We start from the raw sequence: 23,921 nt of genomic DNA, 5'->3' as shown, positions 1-23,921 counted from the left end.
AATTATGAAGACCTCCTCAAAATACTTGCAAAGATGGCCTATTTGAAATGGTATATACAGTTACCGTAAGGTTTAAAAATCAATTTTTATGTTTAAAAATATATTTTTTAGAGAGATTTTTGCTGTAGGGTGCAGGCACTAACCAGAGAGACAGACAGAAAGTGAGAAATCACCCCCTAGGAGGATGGCCACGCCACAATCCTTTCTCCTCCATTATCATCTCAGGATTTTGGGCACACACACACACACCTGGCATGTGTTTTAAGTCATCGGGTACAGGACTCATACTGCGGTCAACTCTGTGGGAGTCCAGCAACGTAACCATTACACCATCTGCTGGTCCCCAAAATAGTATTTTTTTTAGAGAGAGATTTTTGCTATAGGGTGCATACACTCGCCAGACAGAGACAGAGACACAGAAAGCAAGAAATCATCCCACAGGAAATGGCCACGCTGCAATCCCTTCTCCTCCATTCTCCTCTCAGGATTTTGGGCATGCATGCATATGAACCCAGCATCAGCTTTAAACTGATGTTTTAAACTCAGACTGTGGTTGACTAGATGGGAGTCTAGCAATGTAACCATTACACCACCTGCTGATCCCTAAAAAGACTTTTTTAAATGGAGACTGGGAGAAAAAATCAATGTGTAGACAAAAATATAAGCTGTTCCTAAGTTATATTCCTATCCCTAAAATATTCAATCTGTGATTATGTATAACTATAGTCATAGTTTATTCCAAAAATAAAGATAAAAAATATTTTAATATCAAAAACTTTAAAAGTTTATTTATTTCTTTCATGAGAGAGACAGGCACAAGTACCTTTGACAGGGTCTTGCCTGGTTGGCTTCAGCCAGCCAGGAACACAGGCAGGCACAAGCACACCTGGAATGTTCCAGGTCAACCTGGCATCTGCACCCAGGCCTCCTGCATGGTTCCAGTATCGCATGGCTGCGTACTGCTGCTGCCTGTGCCACTATGGCTGGGCCCAAAAACTTTCTTAAAAGTAAAAACAAAATGAGTTTGTGAATCTAAAAACTATAGTTAATAATATCTTGCAGAGAATATATACTTTTTAGATACTTATTTAATAACTAGCCAGAAGAATAAGAGAATGATTATAATGAAAGCATGTCTAAAGTATAAAAGTTAGACCTTGAAGATAAATTCTATTCTTTAGAGTTCTTCCTATGATTGCCTTCATTCTTTGGGGACAAGTTGGTAAATAAAAGAATATGTTACTATTTAGATACCAATTTAAACTAATAGATTAGAAATTATGATGTTTAGACTGAGAAAATTTTAGAGTATATACTGAAACCTCTGAAGAAAGACAATAAGGGACCAGCAGTTAGCGTAATGGCTATGTCACTGGACTCCCATGTAGTCATGTGGTTCGAGTCCCAGATCTGGTGGCTTAAAACTCACACCAGGTGCATGTGTGTGTGCTCAAGATCCCGAGAGGAGAATGGAGGAGAAGGGATTGCGGTGTGGCCATCCCCACTGGGGAGTGATTTCTCGCTTTCTGTCTCTCTGTCTGTCTCTATCTGGCAAGTGCACGCGCCACATAGCAAAAATCTCTCCAAAAAGAAAAAAAAAAGCTTATAACTTAAATATAGAAAGTGTGGCTTATGTTTCTCATAACCTCAAGACAATTTAATCCTCTGTGTGCAAAAGTAGATTGAAGACAGACTGCAAAGTGTGAATACTGATTGCTTCGCTAGCAAAACTGTTAATTATTGGCTCTCTAGGAGCAAGATCACATTCAGAATTGCTTTTCTTCTCAAATGGCTCAATACTGCTTTTTATGCTTGTTTGTAGAGGGTCTTGCTTCTTTGTGCTACATTTCATTAAAAGATAGTGGAGGTATAAATCATTTTGACTTAGAGCACATCTTCTGTTTTAACATCTTATTTTCATTTTAAGGGTCAGACCAAGGTAGCCTTATCCTCTGTAGCAGCATTTTTGAATGCTAATTAAACTCCACATACAACTAGGAATTCGTAACAACTGTCTTCAGTTTCTAAGGCCTGAATGATGGCCCACGTCTTTTAGACATGCCAGGTGCTTTAAAATCAAGGACAACAAAAGATTTGGGATACCCCTCTAGTTCATCTCTGCATTTATTTATTAATAAGTTTATTTATTTATTCTATGAAAGATACAGAGTGACAGAGAGAGAGAGAGAGAGAGAGAGAGGCATTCATCCCATAAAGGGTCTTCTCTCCTCAATCCATCTGTAATCTCAGCCAGCCTGGATCACCTCCTGTAAAGAGAAGTCACAGGATATGAACTGGAGACCTTCAGTGGGTTCAGCTGCATTACCATTGCACCATCTTCTGTCCTGTTTCTCACATTTATTCGTTCAATATTTATTGACTAACAGTTATACTTTAGGCATGGTGTTAGGTGCTGACATGCAAAGAGGATTTTAGAAGTTCTTGACTTAGTGGGTGAGGGGGAATTAGAGCCTACTTAGTGGTTCTATGACACAAAGGAACTACTGTAAAGAGTGGGCTTCCCAGAGGGAAAGGCTTTAACATTTAAGGAGGGATTCTCACATAGGGAAAGGAAAGGCATATGCAAAGACAGCATGTGCAAAGGCATGACACCGTGAAGGAGCCTGTCATGTCTGAGAAATAGGGAGCAATCCTATAGTGCTGCTACAGTGGATGTAGGGAGAAAACCTGAGGGCAGAAAATGGAGAAGAAATAGGGATCGTATATTGAAGGGAGACATGCTTCTTACTATGAAATTGACATTTAATCTCACAGAGTGGATAAAGGGAGTCATTGAAAGAGATCACGAGATGGGGCCAGCAGGTGGCATGGTGTTTAAGGTGTTGGACTCCCATACAGATGACCATTGAGTCCTGGACCTGGCAGCTTGCTTTCTCACTTTCTCTCTCTCTCTCTCTCTCTGTGTCTTTCTCTCTGTCTCTCTCTCTGGTAAGTTTTAAAAATAATAAATAAAATTAAATAAGTAAATTCTTAAAAAAAGAAAAAGGATCATGAGAAATACAGTATGTGTGTCTAGAAAACAGTTTAAAGGATACATTGGAGGGGATAGAGGCTAAGGACAGGAATGTGGCTGCTGTTTTCTAGGCTAGAGATGGTATAGGTTTGAACTATGGTAGTGAAGTGAGGACAATGATATATTAAAAATAGAATTTCAGGCTGGTTCCATAGCCAGATCCCACATGGCCAATGCGATTAGAATCTGGCCTCTGTTTCTTTCTCTTTTTTTTTTTTAGAGGTTTTTGCTATAGGGCGCGTGCGCTCGCCAGACAGAGAGAGAGACAGAGGGGCGGAAAGTGAGAAATCACCCCCCAGGGGGGATGGCCATGCCACAGTCCCTTCTCCTCCATTCTCCTCTCTGTCTTGGGCATGCATGCACACGTGCCTAGCATGAGTTATAAGTCACCGGGTCTGGGACGGGAACCGCGGTCGACTACATGAGAGTCCAGCAACATAGCCATTACGCTAACTGCTGGTCCCTAGCCCCAGTTTCTTGAAAAACATGCTGGGTGCATGTACATGTGTGCCCCAAATCCTGATAAGATGGAGAGATGAAAGAGAAAGCATTGTGACATGGCCATGCCTCGTTGGGGAGGGAGAAGTGCTTTCTCCTTTTTCTTTTCCTTCTCCTTTCTCCTTTTCTCTCTCACTCTCAGTCCTCGCAAATTAAAAACCAAAGACAAGAACAAAAATACAATCTAATAGATTTAATGATAAGTTGTATAACTGGATTTTCTGGCTTTTCTGGGTGGTTAGCATGACAACCATTGGACTTTGGGTGAGGGGATAAGTAGCCTATGGGACATACTATACTGGAGAAGCATAGTGAAGTTGGAAATACAGATCTACATTTCAGGAGAGCACTGCTGACTACAGGTCTTGGGCTTGACACGTTGGGTAATAACTGCAGTGATACTCAGGGTCACTGTGAAACATTAAGAGGGCTGAGAATGGAACATGGTGACACGTGTCTGGGACATAAGCAAGGTAGGCACCAGCAAACGACTGAAGGGGAGTCATCAGCCCCAGGAAGCGAATTGGTGAGATTCACATAAGAAATCACAGCAGGAGAGTGTGAAGAACACTTTACAAAGAGGGTGTGGGCAGCAGTGGCAATATGGATGAGAAGAGGCTGATGTTATTAGAATGTGAAAAGAGCTGCTTCATGTGAAATGGAGGAAAGCAGGGAGTGTGGAGATAATTTGGGGACAGTAGGAATAAAGGTGCCTGAGTTTATGTCAGATGACCTATATTTTCTTTGTGAAATTGGAGTTCAAGTCATGTTCTGGAAGGGTAGAAGAGGTGGGCTAGGGCTTGAAAAGAGAAGAACATTTAGCGTAAGGGTTTCAAGAGGGAAGGAGGAGGTAATTGGTTGGATTAGACAGTACCTCTAAGTTTTTCACAGCTCTTTTGTCTGGGAAAAGCTCATTTGTGGGTGTGCCTGGGAGGCAAGAGTCTCACTAATGTTCTGGTTGATGGTAATCCAGGGAAACTCACCAGCATCACCCTTGTCTCTCTTTATTTTTTCTCTTACAGTCAGGACAAGATGGGTCATCTCAGCGGCCTACACCCACCCGCATTCCTATGTCAAAAGGTATGAAAGCAGGAAAGCCAGTAGTGGCAGCCCCAGTAGCAGGAAATCTGACCAAATTCGAGCCTCGAGCTGAGACTCAGTCTATGAAAATAGAGCTGAAGAAATCTGCAGCCAGCAGCGCTACCTCTCTCGGAGGGGGGAAGGGCTGAGGGCAGTGGCTAAGGGGGTATGTTGTGCAGATGCTACTGCTGCCATGCAAGTGAACCTTCATCTGTCTGTGTCAACTCTACCTGTACTAATTTAAGTTTTAAATATCTTGTTTATAAAATAACCAACTAATAGCCATGTGTCTTTCCTGTTTTATGCATTTGTTTTGATGCTGGGGAACAAAACTAATTAGCAAAAATACTGTTTTCGAAGTGTTTGAGTGAGGACACAGGGCCTGAGGCAGAGCTTGGCTCTAGAGCCATTTGCTTTTAGCAAATGGACCCATCAGTGAACCCATCTTAGCCTCAGTTTATTCACCAGTAAGATGTCAGGACTGGATCACATATATCCAAGGATGGTTTCCCTCTTTCCTAATTGTAAATTAATTCAATAGGCTTTGATCCACAATATTTTTTTTATTATTCAAAAATTCTATTATGAAATAAGTCATAGTTTATTGTCATTTGCACTATCAAATTCTGAATTTGCTTTATGTGCTAGAAAAAACATCTCCCAATTATCACAGAGCCTGTAGTTCTGTTTCACAAAAACAAAAGCTTCTAGGATGATTTCAACAAATAATTTGAATGTGAAATAAAATGGAAATAAAAATTTGGAATTCGAAAATTAGACTTTCAATTACTTATATGTGTTCATATGTATTTTAGAATCTCCAAAAGATATCCAGAATTTCTTAGACAACAATCTTAGACCCATTAATGTCAGATTCATGCCCTATTCAAATATGCAATTGATTTAAATTGTGGAACATTCTGAATAGAGCTGCTAAATTGTCCTTTATAGCTCAACAGAGATCATGATGGATAGGAAATAGTAGAAAGTAAATTCTGATACAGTCATGCCAAGAAAAAAATTACATCGTGCATAGAGTAATTGAATTCAAATACTTCCCTCAGTTAAGTGTGGACTTTACTTGCAAGTGTGTGTGTGTGTGTGTGTGGGGGGTGGGTGGGTGGAAAAATAGATTATTGTTCTTGTCAGTTTTACTCATGTTTCAATAATTTAAAGCATGTTTTAATCAGCACGTAATGGAGTGTGAATGCAAAATGCCAGTCATATTTACTAACCACGTTAAAGTAGACATTGTGCTTCATGCTCATGTAACCATAAGTGAGCTCAAGGCTAGTAACCCACCACTTAGCAGATGAGGCTTTGGTAGGCCACACCACTGCAGATGTATTTGAGGCAACTGGGCGAACCTCACAAAATATAATTACAACAAAGTTACAGATTTTTATTTTACCATTTCTGAATTGTGAACTTTCCAAATTATGTGGATAACAACTTTAAGGCAAATTTTAAAAAAATGCACAATTAGTTTTTAATGTATTTTATGATAAAGAAGCTCTTCTCTGATATCTTTTCCAAGATTTTCTATTCTTTGCACAACTTGGACTTGAATTGTATGTGGTTCCTCATGGTATTCACATTTGCTTTAATCAGATCTCTGTTGCCTACTGGTCAACAGTTCTTAGCATATGCATTTAAAAATGTTGCATCACCAGGGACTAGATGATGGAGTACTGGATACGTCGATGGACTCCCACATGGCCGACCACAGTTCAAGACTTGGACTGGGTGGCTTAAAAATCACATTGGGTGCGTGTGTGCCCAAGATTCCAGGAGAAGAATGGAGGAGAAGGGATTGTGGCATGGCCATCCCTCCTCGGGGATAGTCTCTCACTTTTCCTCTCACTGTCTCTGTCTGTCTCTCTGTCTCTGTGGTGAGCACATGCACTGTAAGGCAAAAACTTCTTAAAAAAATAAAAGGTGGAGCATCCATGTTAGTAGCATGGCATAATAAGAGATGCCAGGGTGAAGGAGAGAGGAGAGAAAAAGAAAGGCTGTTTATGATGTATGATTTTGGACAAGATTAAAAATAAGAGAGCTTGTCATTTAGAATACTGACTTATATTATTTCTCAAAGGGGAATTGTCCTCTTTCATAAAGTGGACATCCATCCCATTCAAAAAACAAGGACTTTCACTGTGTTTTACAATGCATACCTGGCATCTGTGAAGTATTAGTGTTACTGTACTATAGCATACTATATTTGAGCAAATGGGGGAGGGGGGTCCAAAGAACCAAACCTTATATTCCTTTGACTCTACTTGCCATTTCCCAATGACTTTGTATTATAATCTGTCACTTTCTGCTGTTTTTGTTTTCACCTGCTTACACCTTGGTTACGTGATTTCTTCCTGAAAGTCCACACCATCCACACTTATGCTCCAACAGGCTTAACAGTGTATGTACAGGATGTTTATAGATTGAGAGCTTGGAATAGAGCCCCCTACAAAGTAAAAGTGCTAAGAAAACTTAGGAGAACAGCACTTAGAAACTTTTCAGAAATCATAAAGAGCAACTATTAATGGCAGTTTTCTTTGTAACTTTAGAACCAGCTCTGAATTTATTGGATAGCTTTGTTTTAAACCACATATTAGAAATGAAATTCACTGGAGATAGGAGGTGGAGGACTAAATAACCTTCAACTTCAGCTTCCACTTGTGAATATAATGTTTTTAAGATGCAATTTAATGTGCTTTTGCAGGAATGAATTGTATTAAAAATTTAGACTCTTTTCTCAGTATCGTGTCATAAAACAACAGGAGTCTTGTCATGGCTGATGTATACAGCTGCCACTCAGTTCCCACACTACAAATCTCAAAGTGGAGTAGAGGAACAAGGGGTGGGCGGTGTGTGCCATTTCCAAAGACTCATAGTATTATGATCCTCTGCCTTATCCCAGCTGGGACTGTCCGCCTATGCCACCACACCCAGCTCGTTTTTAGACAGGGCCTCATTATGTTGTGCAGGCCATCCTTGAACTTTGATCCTCCTGCCTCAGCCTCCCAAGTCACCTGTATTACAAGTGTACAGCACTGCATCTGGCCTTCAGCTTGGACTGGAAATCAGCCCTGGGCCTCTCATGTGGTCCTGGCTTGCTAAGCACACTGTCCTGGCAGTGCATGCCACCATAGATGGGTCCTAGTTACTTCTTATTTTTATGAAGGTTATTTGCATACATAGTTAAAATGCCAGCCACTGCTAAAAGTAGAAAGAGAACAAAATTGCAGTACACTATGTGGCTCAGCAGGGAGCATCATTTGAATTTACACTAAACATGAACATACACTGTGTACACATATAAATTCTGGATGCTGATTTATCACAATATTTGTGATGTAATTATATTGGTAGGATGGAGAAAGGGAAGAGAGAGGCCAGATGAGAGCTATATCTACTCCTCCTCCTCCTTCAGAAGACTATTCACTTTCATCTTTAATCTGTTTGGTTTTCCATGTATTTTTTTCACACATGTTCCACTAGATCTGCCAAACACCTATCAGTAATATTTCTGAACTAAAACACATCAGTTTCATATATTGCCTGGAGGACTTCTACTTTAGCTTCTCTACTCAGTCTGAATTGATTGCTAGCCAGGCCTGCGGTGCAGTTGTTATCCTTTTGCCCATGTTGAATCCTCTGTTTACATGCTCCACCCAGCCATGTGTGCTACAAACCTGGTAGCCATCTCAGCTCCTCTTTATCCTCTAGCCCTCATGTACGCTCATGTATCAAGTCTGGTTTAGTCTAATCTCCTAAATCTCTAGCAGCTGAACTACCTCTCCGTTTCCTGCACCACCTCCTAAATTGATGTTTTAATTACTTCTCATTTGGGTTACTGAGATACCATCCTAAGTGGTCTCATAATCTTTTAGACTCAAAACTTTTGGATTCTTTTTGTATTGTTTTCCAAAATGAAAGTTGATCGTATCACCCCTTTAAAGGGAAACTCTCCAGAGCTTTCTCATTACCTACAGAATACAATACTAAGTCCTTGGTGTGGCACTCAAAACTCCCTGTGACTGGGTTCCAGGCCCCTCCTCTCTTCTGAGCACCTTTCCCTTTCCCTTGGCTGGACCCTGCACTCCAGGCTTATAGAACTGCCGCATATCAGGCCTTACCACCCTCTGATTTGCTGATTTTGTTCCTTCTCCTTCAGTTGCCCTTTCTCCTACTTTTATTTCTGGCAGTTGTATTCTTCTCTGTTCAAAATTTCTTTTACAAACATTGCCTCCTCTAGAAAGATAAACAATTATTTCAGAATGTATCCTGGCTTTTAAAGTCCTGCCCTTTGCTACAAAAATCTTGGAATTCACTGTAGAGAAACAAGACTAGCAGCTGTAGGAGGGCAGGAAGTGGGACAAGAAAGAGATGTTCTTACTTCTTCCCTTTGCCTGAGACAAACCTGTGAGACTGTCACAGAAGGAACTAAGGAGTCACATGTAAGAAGACAGGATTAGAGAAAATTCAGGCACTACCAATCTGGATGGTGGAAGCTACTTCTGTTTCCCTCTAAGGGGACAAGGGCAGGTAAAGGATGAAAAACAGCCAGGACTTCTGGCCTGGAGAGTTCTCACTTCTGAAGCCATGAAATACATGCAAGGGTCTGAGAGCTTTCTGTGAAGTATAAGCATACTTCTACGGGTTACAAATGGCCTTGTCCTCACCCTCTTTGACTTCTCCAGAGGAACACAAAAGGAAAAAGAAAGTTTCAGGGGTTTTCATGCTCTTCAGATTCACTAAGAACCCTCCAAAATAGGGCAGAGAGACTAGTTTTAAAGGACCAAATACAATCACCAAAGAATAGAATTCAGATTTTGGATAGCTATCAAGGTGAATATTCAGAGAAGAGAGGTTGCTGATCAATGGTCTAAACACCTGAGAGGACTGAAAACCAGAAGACTAGTCTCCTGCCACCAAAAGGCTGTGGAACCTTCGGCAAATCACCTTACCTGCACTTATGGTTTAACATTTAGTTGTCATCTTTTATGATTCTGGCATTCCTCCTTAGTCACAGTATGATATACTTCACTATTGTTTAGCAAGCAGCTTACAAGATCCTGCTTCAATGCTGTGGTTAAGAACTAATGCTTAATTGCTTATATGGTAAAAAGTACTTTTGGCCTCTCTATTTATGCTAATGTTATGAATGTGTGGTAGACAATTTTGTAAAGTCACAGAGCCGGTTAGAGCTGAACCAGAACTTAGAACTCAAGAGAGTAATCATCTGTATTATTAAAAAAAGGAAACCAAAAACGAGAAAGCCCACAAAATAAAAATTGGGAAAAAAAAAAAAGAAAAAGGAAAACCCCTGAGGCTTGGAGATGTCTAACCATCTTATATATGTTGAAGCCAAGATGACAAAATTAGTTCTTCAGTGTCTCCCAGGGCTCTATTCTTTACTTCGTATGATGAAACTCTTGGGTGATCGGGAAAGTCATGATGTATTTTTCTATGCAATAATGCGTCATGATTTTCCTGTGGTCCAATACATCAAGTGGGCAAAGATTATACCCACACTCATTGGGCCAAAATAATACTGCCAAATGATTTTGAGATGCTGAAAAGTTTTAATAATAGTGTTTCAATGAAGAATAATGTCCTTACCTACAAAGAGCAGGGACCTCAATTTTCACACATGATGTTGTTTTTTATGCTATTTAGTGACAGACTTAGAACAACCTAGGCATTAAGTTTTGTGTCCAGGGACCAGCAGTTGGTGTAATGGCTATGTCGCTGGACTCCCATGTAGTTGACCGTGGTTCGAGTCCCGGACCTGGTGGCTTAAACTCACGCCGGGCACGTGTATGTGCGTGCCCAAGAACCCAAGGGGAGAATGAAGGAGAATAGATTGTGGTGTGGCCATCCCCCCTGGGGGTGATTTCTTGCTTTCTATCTCCCTGTCTTTCTGGTGAGCGCACATGCCCTATAGTAAAAACCTCTCAAAATAAAATAAAATAAAATAAAAAAATAAAAGATTCTGTGTCCAAAAGCGTAATGCCTGAGTGTAATTGGCTCAAATACTTAATTATTTTTCCATCATTTAGTTTTTATTTATAGTTAATGATACATGTGGGAACTAGTTCAAATTTGCTCATATGTATGAAATAGCAATCTATGCTGGAGATAAAGAATTAACTTTCGGGACCAGTAGTTAGTTTAATGGCTATGTTGCGGAACTCCCATGTAGTCGACCATGGTTCAAGTCCCAGACCTGGTAGCTTAAACTCATGCCGGGTGCATGTGCGTGTGTGCCCAAGATCCTGAGAGGAGAATGGAGGAGAAGGGATTGTGGCGTGACCATCCCCCCTGGGGGGTGATTTCTCGCTTTCTGTCTCTGTCTCTCTCTGTCTTTCTGGTGAGAGCACGTGCCCTATAGCAAAAAACCTCTCCAAAAAAAGAAAAAAAAAGAATTAGCTTTCCTCAAAAGATAAATAATCAGTCATAACTGTAATTATTAGTAGCTTCTGCAATCTAGGGAGGTGAGGTGATGATTTGGGCTGATGGAGAAAGTTTTGGGAAGAAACAAATGAACTACTAGGTGGTTGAGAGAACCCAAGAAAGCTTATATTATCTGGTTCAAAAATTTCCTGTCATTTCCCAAGCAAATGGCAGAACTGATTAATGGAAGTATTTTTAATTAGCTGAGCCAGATCTGAAAGGCAAACCCACAAAAGGAATGCAAATCCAAGACAACAGAGGAAGTTTATTGAACTTCCAATTTAAAACAGATGTCTTATCAGAACTCAGACTAATTTCTGAATGTGATGATAATAGTACTGAACCATGAAGCAATTTATGAAACCGAGAACTTTAAAAGTAAAGATTGAGCCAGTTCCATAGGCTTGTGGTTAAGGAAGCCAGATCCTACATATCTGACCTCAGTTCAAATCTTTGTCCCAGTGGCTTGAGAAACATGCTGGGCTCTTGTGTGTGTGTCTTGAATCCTGACAAGAGGGAGAAATGGAGAAGGGATGGCAGCATGACCATACCCCATTGGGAGATGTTTTCACCCTCTCTTTGTGTGTCTCTGTGCCTCTCTCTGGTGAGTGCACATGCCTTCAGACAATTTTTTAAAAAGTAAACCATATCCAGGTACTTCTGAAAGTGTATGGGATATAGTTCATAATTACAGTGAATAAATTTATCTGAGGGCACCAAGTTCAAAGCTGAGGTTTGTTAGCTGGTAGAGCACAACCCTAAGCCAGTACCGGTAGGCAGAACCCCTGAGCAGGAAGCCATACAACATGGAAAGCACATTACAGGCCAGCCAACTGATGCAAAATCCATGCAAACATGTTTCTGTAATGTAGTATGCATTCCTTTTTTGTTGATGCAAATTTCTGCTATAAGTTGAACTTCTGCTATGTTTTGTCTTTGCTGTGTGAACTTACAGGGCAGCTATTAAAGTGCTTTGGTCTCATTTACTAGAGCAAATTTTTAAAATTCAGAGCCCCAGTGTTTCCTTGCAGAGTTTGGCAGGGTATAAATATATGCATTGCTGGGGAGGGAGGTATTGACTTTCCAGGGAGTATATTTTTCCCTCTCTACAGCCAAGAAGTTCTCCTGGAAGGAAACAGAATTCCAATTTGCTATAAGGTTGCCCCACTCTAGCATTCAAGAGGCATTCTCCTCTGAACTTTTCCCCTAAATCCCGTCTCAGCCACACAGTTTTGGATTTTGTCACTTGGCTGACTAGTAGTTTTGGAATACCACCCAAGGAAGATGAATACTTGGTAAGGTCAGAAATTAAAAATAATTAGGAATTGATAATAGGTTCTTTCCTTTCCAGGGAACTTACCTAGTAGCTAGCAAAATAAAAGAATACACCACGTTGTCTCACAATATTGTCAAAATAGCAAATAATGTACTTAATGTATTAACTTGAAGTTTCCTAAGGAAAAAATATCAAGATAAAGCTAGAGACAAACATGTAGGGGAAAAATGTAAGTGCATTTTGATAAATCATTAGTGTCAGTAATATGTAAAAATGCAAAGCCTTCTATACATTTATGTTCATTAGATCTGCAGTTCTCAGGGGCCAGTAGTGTGGGTGGATAAGGCACTGGATTCCCATGGCTAACCACAGTATAAGTCCCAGACCTGAGGCTTGAAAATCATGCTGGGTACATGTGAATGTGTGCCCAAAATCCCAGCTGGAAAATGGAGGAGAAGGAGTTGTGGCATGGCCATCCCTCCTGGGGATAATTCTTCTTCACTTTCCCTCTAGATGTCTCTCTCCAGGATGGCAAAACAGGGGGTGGAGGGTGGGGGTAGATTTATAGTTCTCTCTCCTAGTTAGAAAAGAAATATTAATAATTGTTTATGTATCTGTGACTCCAAATTTAAGTGCTTTGCTACTCTGAGTATGCTAGTAGAGGTGATAATTAACTACGGTTTTTGGTTCCAATCATTTTATTAAATGCTTTACAAATTACTAATGTCAAAAAAATATTATCTGTAAAAAGAGAAAAATCATTACCAAATTATACCTAATTTTCTGAAGTCACTGTAGAAATTCCCAGTGACCTATGTTTGGGTCTTATTCTAAAATGAAATAAATACAGAGTAGAATATAGAATAGAGGGACCAGCAGTTAGTGTAATGTCTATGTTGCTGGACTCCCGTGTAGCTGACCACGCAGTTCAAGTCCCATAGCCGGTGGCTTAAACTCAGGCTGGGCGTATGTATGTGTGTGCCCAAGATCCTGAGAGGAGAATGGAGGAGAAGGGATTGTGGCATAGCCATCCCTCCTGGGGGTGATTTCTTGCTTTCTGTTTCTCTCTGTCTTCCTGGAGAGCTCACACGCCCTATCGTAAAAACTTCTCCAAAAAAAGGAATATGGAATAGGATTTGCTCATGGACCTTGTAATGTCAATAAAATGTGTAACATTTTAATGTACTGTTATAGTCTACTAAAAAAATAAGAGACTTGGAAATTGTGCCCCTCCCTTTTGACACAAATAACATGAATCCTTAAAGCATTACTTTTTTGGAGGGTGGGGGCTGGCTACTATATACATCAGATAGTTTGCGAGTTTTTGTTTTGTTTTTTGAAGGTTTTTGCCACAGGGCACGTGTGGTCACTGTCAGAGAGGAGAAAGTGAGGAATCACTCCCCAGGGGGGAATGGCTATGCCAGAATCTCTTCTCCTCCATTTTTCTCCTGAGATTTTGGGCAAGCACATACGTGTACCCAGTGTGATTTTCAAGCTGCCTGGTCTGAGACTCAGACCATGGTCAGCCATGTGGGAGTCTAGCACCTTAACCACCATGCCATCTACTAGCCGCCAGCATCAGATGGTTTTAATGTGTAATGAGTTACTTCAAAACTTAATGGCTTATATCGAACCATGGTTGGCCATGTGGAAGTCCAGCACCTTACACCTCACCACATGACTGGCCCAGGGCATAAGCATTCTTAATTATATCTACAATAAGAACAACTCTGTATTTCCCTTCTTTAAATGTATGTTTTCCATACTTTTTAAAGGGAGAATTAAAGCTATTTTAACTTTATAAGGAAGATTTGAGACATAGGGCCTTTCACAGTTTTTTCAACCTACTTTAGAAATTTAGTAAAGAAAAAATATTTAGTGGGAGGTAGTATTTTAATATTAGACTCTTATTTTTAACTACACAGGATTTTAAGTACTATTTTAAATTTTTTGCCTGAAGATTTTGATATATCTTAAGGCATTTAAAGGAGTTGAAGCTAGAACATTTTTTCAATTAAAAAATGAGAATCTTTATAATAGTTTCTGGGATAGTAAAATAGGGTATGTATGTCTAAAAAAGTTTATAAAATAGCTAAATATTCTTAAGTATGTAAGACATTTATATATTTCATTTTATTTTCCTTTCGTAAGTTTGCTTTATCTCAAATTCAAGCCAAAAGGATAAGGGAAAGAATGAAAATAGCTTCCCCTAGTGGTCATTACTGGGTAAAATAAAAGCAAATTAAGAAAACATTTTCTTTTTGACAGAGAATCATCCACTGTGCATAATTACCACAAACCTATAGGTCTATATAATAATACAATTTAACTAATATTAAATTATATATTAATTACCTAAGTAGCAATAAAACTTAAATAATAGGTGTTTGGAATTAAAGTGAAAATAACATGTAGCAATTTCCTCAACTCTATTGATAAATCCTGATATAAGTTTTTGCATTCACAACATTGCCATTTGTTGACAAGGTGGTGATACATTTTTCAGGTGGAGAAACTAGTTGAGCTTAGTTATTTTCTCTGCCCTGTGAAACCTCAGAGAGGGCAGAATGCAGTCTCATTTTGCTCAGCTATGTAGTTCCCTGTATAGCAGTGTATGGTTTCAATAAACAGTTCTTGAATTAATGCAAAAAGTGATGAATGAGAGATATTCATATAGCCATAAAGGCCAACAACAAAGCAAAATCAATAAAATAAATAGAACTATTAAATATAATGTGTCTGGACTATTCTAATTACTATTTTAATCTCTTTCTTTGTTTCTTTCTTTGTTTCTTTTTTGAGGTTTTTATCAGAGGGTGCATGCACTCGCTGGAGAGAGACAGTGAAAGGAAAAGTGAGAAATCACCACTCAATGGGGATGGCCACGCCCCAATCCCTTCTCTTCCACTCTCTTCCTGGAATTTTGAGCATGCATACACATAGACTCATTGTGATTTTCAAGCTGCTAGGTCCAGGACTCGAACTGTGGTTAGCCATGTGGGAGTCCAGGATCTTAGCCACCATATCACCTGCTGGCCCCTATCTAAATCTATTTCTAACTCACAAGAATGAATTTAGATGTAAAAGCATAAACAGAGCTATGCAAAAAAGAAGCAGTGAGAGACAAAAGAAATTGAAAGGTTGTGAATATCTTCAGAGCAAAAAGAGTTCGTTCGGCTCAGAGAATAGAGTTACTTCCAGGAAATAGTCATTTCCCATCACAAGGCTTATATATATTAATTACTCTGTTCAGTTATTTCCTTGAGAAAAATCAACCTAATATTGTTGGAATATTAAGGTGTCTGAAGGGCTTTAAAACTTTTTGAAGTAAAGCACATGTGCCAACATACAAAACGTTACCCAAGAACAGTAAAGTCCTGCAGGAGATGCTACTGGGCTCATGTACCTCTTTTTGTTTGTTTTGTTGTTTAACATTTACAGTCTTTTAGTGAAATGATGTGGTATTGATCTCAAATAAACACTGATTTAAATGTCCATTTAATTGAAAATCCCGTATCTTTCTTCTCTTTATAGAAAGCATCATCATTCACCAGTTACGTATGAACTCCAGATGAAATGGTAAACCAAGCACATACTGAGTGTGTGTACTTCCTCTGAATCCGTGTTGGTTGGAAAGTAGTTCCACAGCCTTCCATCATCACTAAATTCTTCCGTGCTACTGATCACAACTGGAAATACTTTACTTCCAGTGGATTTATTTTTTTGAAGATATAATGTAAAAGCTGAAAATTGGCCTTGCTGAGAATATGAAAACACGTAGCACATATGATTCAACTTTGTACCAAAAGAATTTCTCTTCCTTTCACAAAGCTTTCAGGTCCATGGGCACATGCTATATAATTTATTTCTGCAATACAGTTTGTAATGTGATTTTTTTCCCCTAAAGTGTTTTCTTTTTCATAGTCTATGGCACATATATCTGTAGAATACACTGTCAGTTTCTTAAAAATACTGGTATTGTTGCATTGAAAATAATAACCTACTATTATTTTTTTATAAGTTTCTTACTTCTGAAGAAAAAAGTATAACACTATGTCTCCTGGGGTAGCAGGATAATCTGCAAGAGATTTCATTATTGCTTGTACATGGAATGGTTCTGATCATGGTTCAATACCAACAAATAATGCTCCATATTAAGAGTTTATTTTAAATACTTAAAACCGGTTTTTATTTATTTATTTTTTGAGAGGTTTTTGGTATAGGGCGCGTGCGCTCACGAGACAGACAGAGAGAGAGATAGAGAGACAGAAAGCGAGAAATCACCCCCCCTGGGGGTGGCCACGCTGCAATCCCTTCTCCTCCATTCTCCTCTCAGGATCTTGGGCATGCATGCACACGTGCCTGGTGTGAGTTTAAGCCACCAGGTCTGGGACTTGAACCATGGTCGGCTACATGGGAGTCCAAGTGACACAGCCATTACACTAACTGCTGGTTCCTTTAAAACCGGTTTTTAAAGTTACTCTTTCTGGTATTCTTTGCTAAAAGCCCCAGATGAATTGACTTTTTTTCTTTTTTTTTTTTTTTTTTTAAATTTTGCTATAGGGCACATGTGCTTGCCAGAGAAACAGGAAAGTGAGAAAGCATGCCCTAAGGGGGATGGCCATGCCATAGTTCCTTCTTCTCTACTGCCCTAAGAAGATTTAGGGCACACACGCACATACACACACCTTGTGTGTATGTGTGTGTGTTTCCTCCCTTATGTAACTTTGGAAGGTTTAAAACTTGTGTAGCTGGAAATTAATATTCAATAAGTATTGTAAGTAATAACATTTTTGAATTGTTTTTGATTATTATTATTTTCTTAAGTAAAAGAAATGCTTCAGTAGGCTTGCACTAGTTTGAATGATTGTAAAAGCATCACATAACCTTCCAGGATTTTGATTACTGATCAAGAAAACTAAAGTGTGTATGTGTGAAGATTTAAGAAAATTTTTATCTCTGGGTCTTGTTTAACCATAATGACATTTTCAATGATAAAAGGCTTATATTTAGAGTTGTTACATTTTTTGACTGCCAGTTAAGTTTCCTATTTGCTAATGTTTATACCTCGGATGGTGAAACTGTTCCAATAAGTCATATAATAAATTAGCATTTGAAGCAAATAACCTACTCAACCTGTGATAGTGAAAAAGATAGAGAATAAGATTTTAAATACTTCTTGAATTTAAATTAAAACATTACAAGTAATTTATGTTTATTTGGACCTGAAGTTCTTTTGTTTCCCTTGAATTTATATTGAAATTATGTGAAGATGATGGTGTAATCAGTCATTTAGATAGACGCTGAGCTTTTTTCTTTCCATGCTATGATTAGGTCCTCTGTTTAGACCTAAATGGAATCTTAGTAGCGAGAAATCACCCCTCAGGGGGGATGGCCACACTGCAATCCCTTCTCCTCCATTCTCCTCTCGGAATCTTGGGCACGCACGCACATGCACCCGGTGTGAATTTTAAGCCACCATGTCTGGGACTCGAACCGCGGTCAACTGTATGGGAGTCCAGCAACATAGCCATTATGCTAACTGCTGGTCCCAGATTACTTTTTTCTTTTTTTCAAGAGAGATTTTTGCTATAAGGCGTGTAGACTTGCCAAAGAGACAAAGAGACAGAAAGTGAGAAAACACCTCCCAGGGTACATGGTCATGCCACAGTCCCTTCTCCTCCATTCTCCTCTTTGGATCTTGGGCATGAACACACACACATGTGGCATGAATATTAAGCTGTTTGGTCTGGGATCTGAACCATGATAACATGGAAGTCTAGCGACATAACCATTACACCATATACTGGTCCGCAATTAATCAGATTATTTTTGAAATAAACAAGAAAATAAGCAAAATTAACTGAAAACCCTAAAAGGACTTATCATTATCAAATGAATAAGCAAATATGATCATAAGTACTCATATCTTGACTTCTACTGCACTGACATAGGCTCATATAATTTGTTTCTTTCATTGTAAATAAGTATCCGCTCATCAATCTGAATGAGAGAAAGCACCCCTCTCAGGGGATGGTTGCATCAAAATCCATTTCTTCTTTCAGGTTTTGGGCAAGCATGCACATACACCCAGTGTGTTTTTCAAGACACCAAGTCTGGGACTCATTGGCATGCCGTCATCAGTGTGGGCTCCAGCTGCCTTAGCTACCATGCCACTAGCTGGCCCAAGAATCATTCTTTTTTTTTTTTTTTGAGAGGTTTTCGCTATAGGGTGCGTGCGCTTGCCAGACAGAGAGAGAGAGAGAGACATAGAGACAGAAAGCGAGAAATCACCCCCCAGGGGGGATGGTCACGCCGCAATCCCTTCTCCTCCATTCTCCTCTTGGGATCTTGCGCATGCACGCACACGCGCCCGGCGTGAGTTTAAGCCACCGGGTCCGGGACGCGAACCGCGGTCGACTATGTGGGAGTCCAGCAACATAGCCATTACGCTAACTGCTGGTTCCCAGCACAAGAATCATTCTTGAATAGAATAATTGTGAATGTTTTCTGAAATATAATCATAATCAGTGTTTTCACTGCAAGGTACAACAGCAGCTAAACTAATTCATTATTTTGTCATATTGTTTTTGATAAAAGAGTGTTTTATGAGAGTATCTTCTGTAAAGATATTTTTTGAAATATTTCACAAAATATTTAGATTTGTTGATGAGCGTTAATAGCTAATATTCCAGGTGTCAGATGACTGGATGTTCACAAAATGTGAAGAATTCACTGTGTCTTAGGATAACCATTAAAAATATTCATGATGTGGGAATCTATTGTTTAAGCATTAGCAGAGACACAAACACTACTGAAATAATTACAGCTTCTAAAAATCAGTTAGAGCACGAGTAAATGGTATACCTGTAACATTTTGCCCTTTCCCTAATGCCATGGTTAAATTTCCTGGAAATGAACTGAAAAATAACAAAAGTGATGTGTTCATGAATCTGTTGAACAACAAATCTAAAAATATGAAATGGAAGTTTAAGAAAACACAATTGGCATCTGAAAGGTATGTCCCTACTAGGTCCCCAGTACTGGGTCACTGTTAAAAATACTAATTAGAAGGCAAAGAGAAAAAAAAGAAATTGCTGTAATCAGAATTCTTAAAAGTTGGGAGAATTTGATGGGATTCATTTAAGTAGTAATCATTAGCGTTTTTTCTTATATTTTTTCAGCATTTACTCCAAAATAAAACTGTGTTGCCTACGGAAGATACTGTAGACTCCTGAATGTGAACAGAAATGTTTATAGATGACAATGAGATGATACATTTATTTTCTGGTGTTGTTTCTTGCTTATGTTATTTGGGGGAATTTTACCTTACCATTGACAGATTCTGTTATTTTAACAGCACAGATTTGTATTTATTTAGATTTTGTTTAAAAAAATCAGGTTTTAGCTTTTCTAATATAAGAGGCTCACAATATGATCAGATCTTTTGAGGATTCTTGCAGGTTTAATGAATTTTCAAAAACAAAAGTACATTGAAAATGTTGACAATATATTATATTTTCATGGAACTCTTAATTTTGTCTCCTTCAAGTACATGAGAAGTTGATGACTTTTCACTGAGCCAAGTGAATTTATTGACATCTATTTTTCTTTATATGAATGTAATATCCTGCTTTCAGTTCTTCACAGATTCTTGGAATTATTTAACCAATTAGGATGGTCTCTGTTATTTTTAAAGTTGACTATGTTTATCAAAATCTCAACAGAGTGTGAGGAAAAAAAACAATTATAATATTAAAGCACTGTGCAATATTCTTTTTTTTTTTGCATTGGAACATGATATTCATAAAATTAAAATAATTTAAAATGAGTATGCAACCTTATTTTTATTTAGAATCAGTTACTTTTAATGGTTTTTACTTCTGCATTTTATATTTTCTTAAAAATATGTTTTTCGGGACCAGCAGGTAGCATGGTGGTTAAGGTGCTAGACACTCCCACATGGCTGACCATGGTTCAAGTCCTGGACCTGGTGGCTTGCTTTCTCACTTACCCTCTCTCTCTTTCTCTCTCTGTGTCTCTCTCTGGTCAAATTAAAATTAGTGAGTGAATAAAATTAAATAAATAATTTAAAAAATATGTTTTTCACTATGGATAAGTAGATGTGATTTAACAGGACCACCAAAATGAAGTATACTTTTATTTTGAGCTATATCATAGTGTGATTGTTTAGTAGGATGAAAATTGTGAGAATCCCAAGAGATGGAAATTGGTTAAAGCTTTCCCTCTCCTCTGTATTTTCACCAAATGTATTGTCAATCAACAATCAAATAAAACTGTGTTGCCTACGGAAGATACTGTAGACTCCTGAATGTGAACAGAAATGTTTATAGATGACAATGAGATGATACATTTATTTTCTGGTGTTGTTTCTTGCTTATGTTATTTGGGGGAATTTTACCTTACCATTGACAGATTCTGTTATTTTAACAGCACAGATTTGTATTTATTTAGATTTTGTTTAAAAAAATCAGGTTTTAGCTTTTCTAATATAAGAGGCTCACAATATGATCAGATCTTTTGAGGATTCTTGCAGGTTTAATGAATTTTCAAAAACAAAAGTACATTGAAAATGTTGACAATATATTATATTTTCATGGAACTCTTAATTTTGTCTCCTTCAAGTACATGAGAAGTTGATGACTTTTCACTGAGCCAAGTGAATTTATTGACATCTATTTTTCTTTATATGAATGTAATATCCTGCTTTCAGTTCTTCACAGATTCTTGGAATTATTTAACCAATTAGGATGGTCTCTGTTATTTTTAAAGTTGACTATGTTTATCAAAATCTCAACAGAGTGTGAGGAAAAAAAACAATTATAATATTAAAGCACTGTGCAATATTCTTTTTTTTTTTGCATTGGAACATGATATTCATAAAATTAAAATAATTTAAAATGAGTATGCAACCTTATTTTTATTTAGAATCAGTTACTTTTAATGGTTTTTACTTCTGCATTTTATATTTTCTTAAAAATATGTTTTTCGGGACCAGCAGGTAGCATGGTGGTTAAGGTGCTAGACACTCCCACATGGCTGACCATGGTTCAAGTCCTGGACCTGGTGGCTTGCTTTCTCACTTACCCTCTCTCTCTTTCTCTCTCTGTGTCTCTCTCTGGTCAAATTAAAATTAGTGAGTGAATAAAATTAAATAAATAATTTAAAAAATATGTTTTTCACTATGGATAAGTAGATGTGATTTAACAGGACCACCAAAATGAAGTATACTTTTATTTTGAGCTATATCATAGTGTGATTGTTTAGTAGGATGAAAATTGTGAGAATCCCAAGAGATGGAAATTGGTTAAAGCTTTCCCTCTCCTCTGTATTTTCACCAAATGTATTGTCAATCAACAATCAGCCACTACTCCATTGCTTTCTGTCATCAATCTGAAGGCAGTTCACTCAGCAGAGCAAGTACTCTTGAGATTTTGCCAACATTCCACAGTCCAGCCTTCACAGAGAGGCTGAGTAACAGTTTCTGCAAAGCAGGATGGCAGAGAGGATGGGGTACACTGACTCTTATTACCAGGCACGTACAATAAATGGTGATCCATGACCATATTTAGTACTAGCTTATCTTTGCCTTATTTGAAACAAAGGAGTAGGTTTTTCTTGTTTATTTATTCATTTAAAATAATTATTTTAATTAACTTTATTTATTTATATATTATTTATTTTAATTTGACTAGAGAGGGAGAGAAAGAGTGAAAAAGTGAGAGAGCAAACCACCAGGTCCAAGACTTGAATTGCAGTCATCCATGTGAATCCAGTGCCCTTACCCACCACGCCACCTAACACCCCAAGAAATTTTGATGTAAGGGACCTCCTTCCTGTTTTCTTCTTCCAATAAAACAGCTGAACACTTATCCAATGTCCCCCTTACTTGGCTTCCTAGCTAGATCAGTTTTTTACTTCCCAAGGCTGATGTACAAAGAAATGATCCTAATCCTTAACCCAAAGTCTGACTGGGGAAAAAAATTAGTCAGTTGGGGCTGGTTCTGTTCTCTTCTTTCTACAAAAAGGATACTGCTGCTCACGTTAGCCCCTAACCACCATGCCACCTCCCGGCCCCATCTCTTTTTTATTATTTAAAGATATACTTATAAAGAATCAGTAGGAGACCAGCAGTTGGCATAATGGCTATATTGCTGGACTCTCATGTAGTCGACCATGGCTCGAGTCCTGGACCTGGTCACATAAACTCAAACCAGGTGCATGTGCATGCGTGTCCAAGATCCTGAGAGGAAAATGAAAGAGAAGGGATTGTAGCGTGGCCATCCCCTCTGGGGGAGAATTCCTCATTTTCTGTCTCTCTGTCTCTCCAGTGAGCGCATGTGCCCTATAGCAAAAACCTCTCAAAAAACAAAATAATTCAGGTAAGCAGATACCTGAAAGAATAGGAGGATGAGGGAATAGGGGGGACATGGCCAGCAAATACAAGTGTGCATGTAAACAAGTGAAAAGGGTTACAGAATAGTATAGCATAGTAGAATAAAGAATGTTGGTGACAATAAATTAACATATATTTCCAAATAGCTAGTAGAGTGAATTTCAGATGTGCATAACACAAAGTTACAGTAAATGCTGAAGATGGTAAATGTGTTTATTTCCTTGATCATTATATACTGAATATATACTTTGAAAAACCAAACTGTACCCACAAAGATGTACAATTATTATATAGAAATCAGAGATTACAATAAAAATTATTTTTAAAGCCAAGAAAAAGGCCAGAAGATGGCATAGTGGTAAAGGCACTGGACTCCCACATTGGGGACCATGATTGAAGTCTCAAACCTGGTGGCTTGAAAATCATACTGAGTGTGTATGTGTGTGTGTCCAAAATCCTGAGAGAATGGAGAAGGGATCGTGGCATGGCCATCTCCCCTGGACGCTTTCCCTCTCACTGTTTCTTTTCCCCCAGTGAGCAGTTGCACCCTATGACAAAACCTTAAAAAAAAAAAAAGGGAGGATGATGTCTAAACTGAGATACTTTCTGCGAGGAAGCTGCAGATGTCAGGGCTTCTGGCCCACAGAGAAGCTATGGCTCTCCTCTAAGAGGATTGGAGTCCTGTGATGCATATGGTATAAAAGTACTGTGCAAAAAAGTCATCATCTGTCAATCTCATGATCTCCCAAGAGGAGTCTCAGGTTCTACACCCTATCAGCTTAAATGTATTTATTCACCTTGAGCCCTGGGCTAGTCATCCTTGACGAGCAATGGGCTTTTCTCTTGCACAGGAAAACCAGAACAGCTTCTCTGGTTCTGGCAATAGGGCACATTGTACCATACATTTGTGTGCTTATTGTTTTTTAAATGTTAAAATTTATTTTTAAAAGTTGTATTTAATGATGTCCCAAGGAACCTGTGAAAGATGTCAAATACTGAGGATCCCCTTCAAGTGGATTACGTAGGACCACCCTTACTGACTTGGTTGTTCTGGACACAAAAACCTGATCCACAGGTGTGTATGTATGTATGTATGTGTATGTATGTATATGTATATATGTATGTATGTGTGTGTGTGTGTGTGTGTGTGTGTGTGTGTG

General features: G+C 38.5%; 1 protein-coding gene across 5 annotated transcripts in view; it reads left to right on the top strand.

Moving 5' to 3' along the window:
• FILIP1 (filamin A interacting protein 1) overlaps window positions 1-16,545 on the top strand; it is a 287,383-nt gene extending 270,838 nt beyond the window's left edge. For 3 of the 5 annotated variants that reach the window (XM_006168322.3, XM_006168320.3, XM_006168321.2), the window contains exon 6: window positions 4,555-5,148. In XM_006168322.3, coding sequence (XP_006168384.1) covers window positions 4,555-4,761 — 207 coding nt within the window. In that variant the 3' untranslated portion in view covers window positions 4,762-5,148. Of the gene's footprint in view, window positions 1-4,554; window positions 5,149-15,878 lie in introns of those variants that run through there. The other 2 variants (XM_006168325.3, XM_006168326.2) reach the window with 2 other exon arrangements.
• The last annotated feature ends 7,376 nt before the right edge of the window (window positions 16,546-23,921 follow it).

This window comes from Tupaia chinensis, unplaced genomic scaffold, assembly GCF_000334495.1.
Source record: "Tupaia chinensis unplaced genomic scaffold, TupChi_1.0 Scaffold145685_1, whole genome shotgun sequence".
NCBI classification, from domain to species: domain Eukaryota; kingdom Metazoa; phylum Chordata; class Mammalia; order Scandentia; family Tupaiidae; genus Tupaia; species Tupaia belangeri.
Note: the sequence above shows the minus strand (reverse complement) of the source record. Positions and strands in the feature narration are given on the sequence as shown.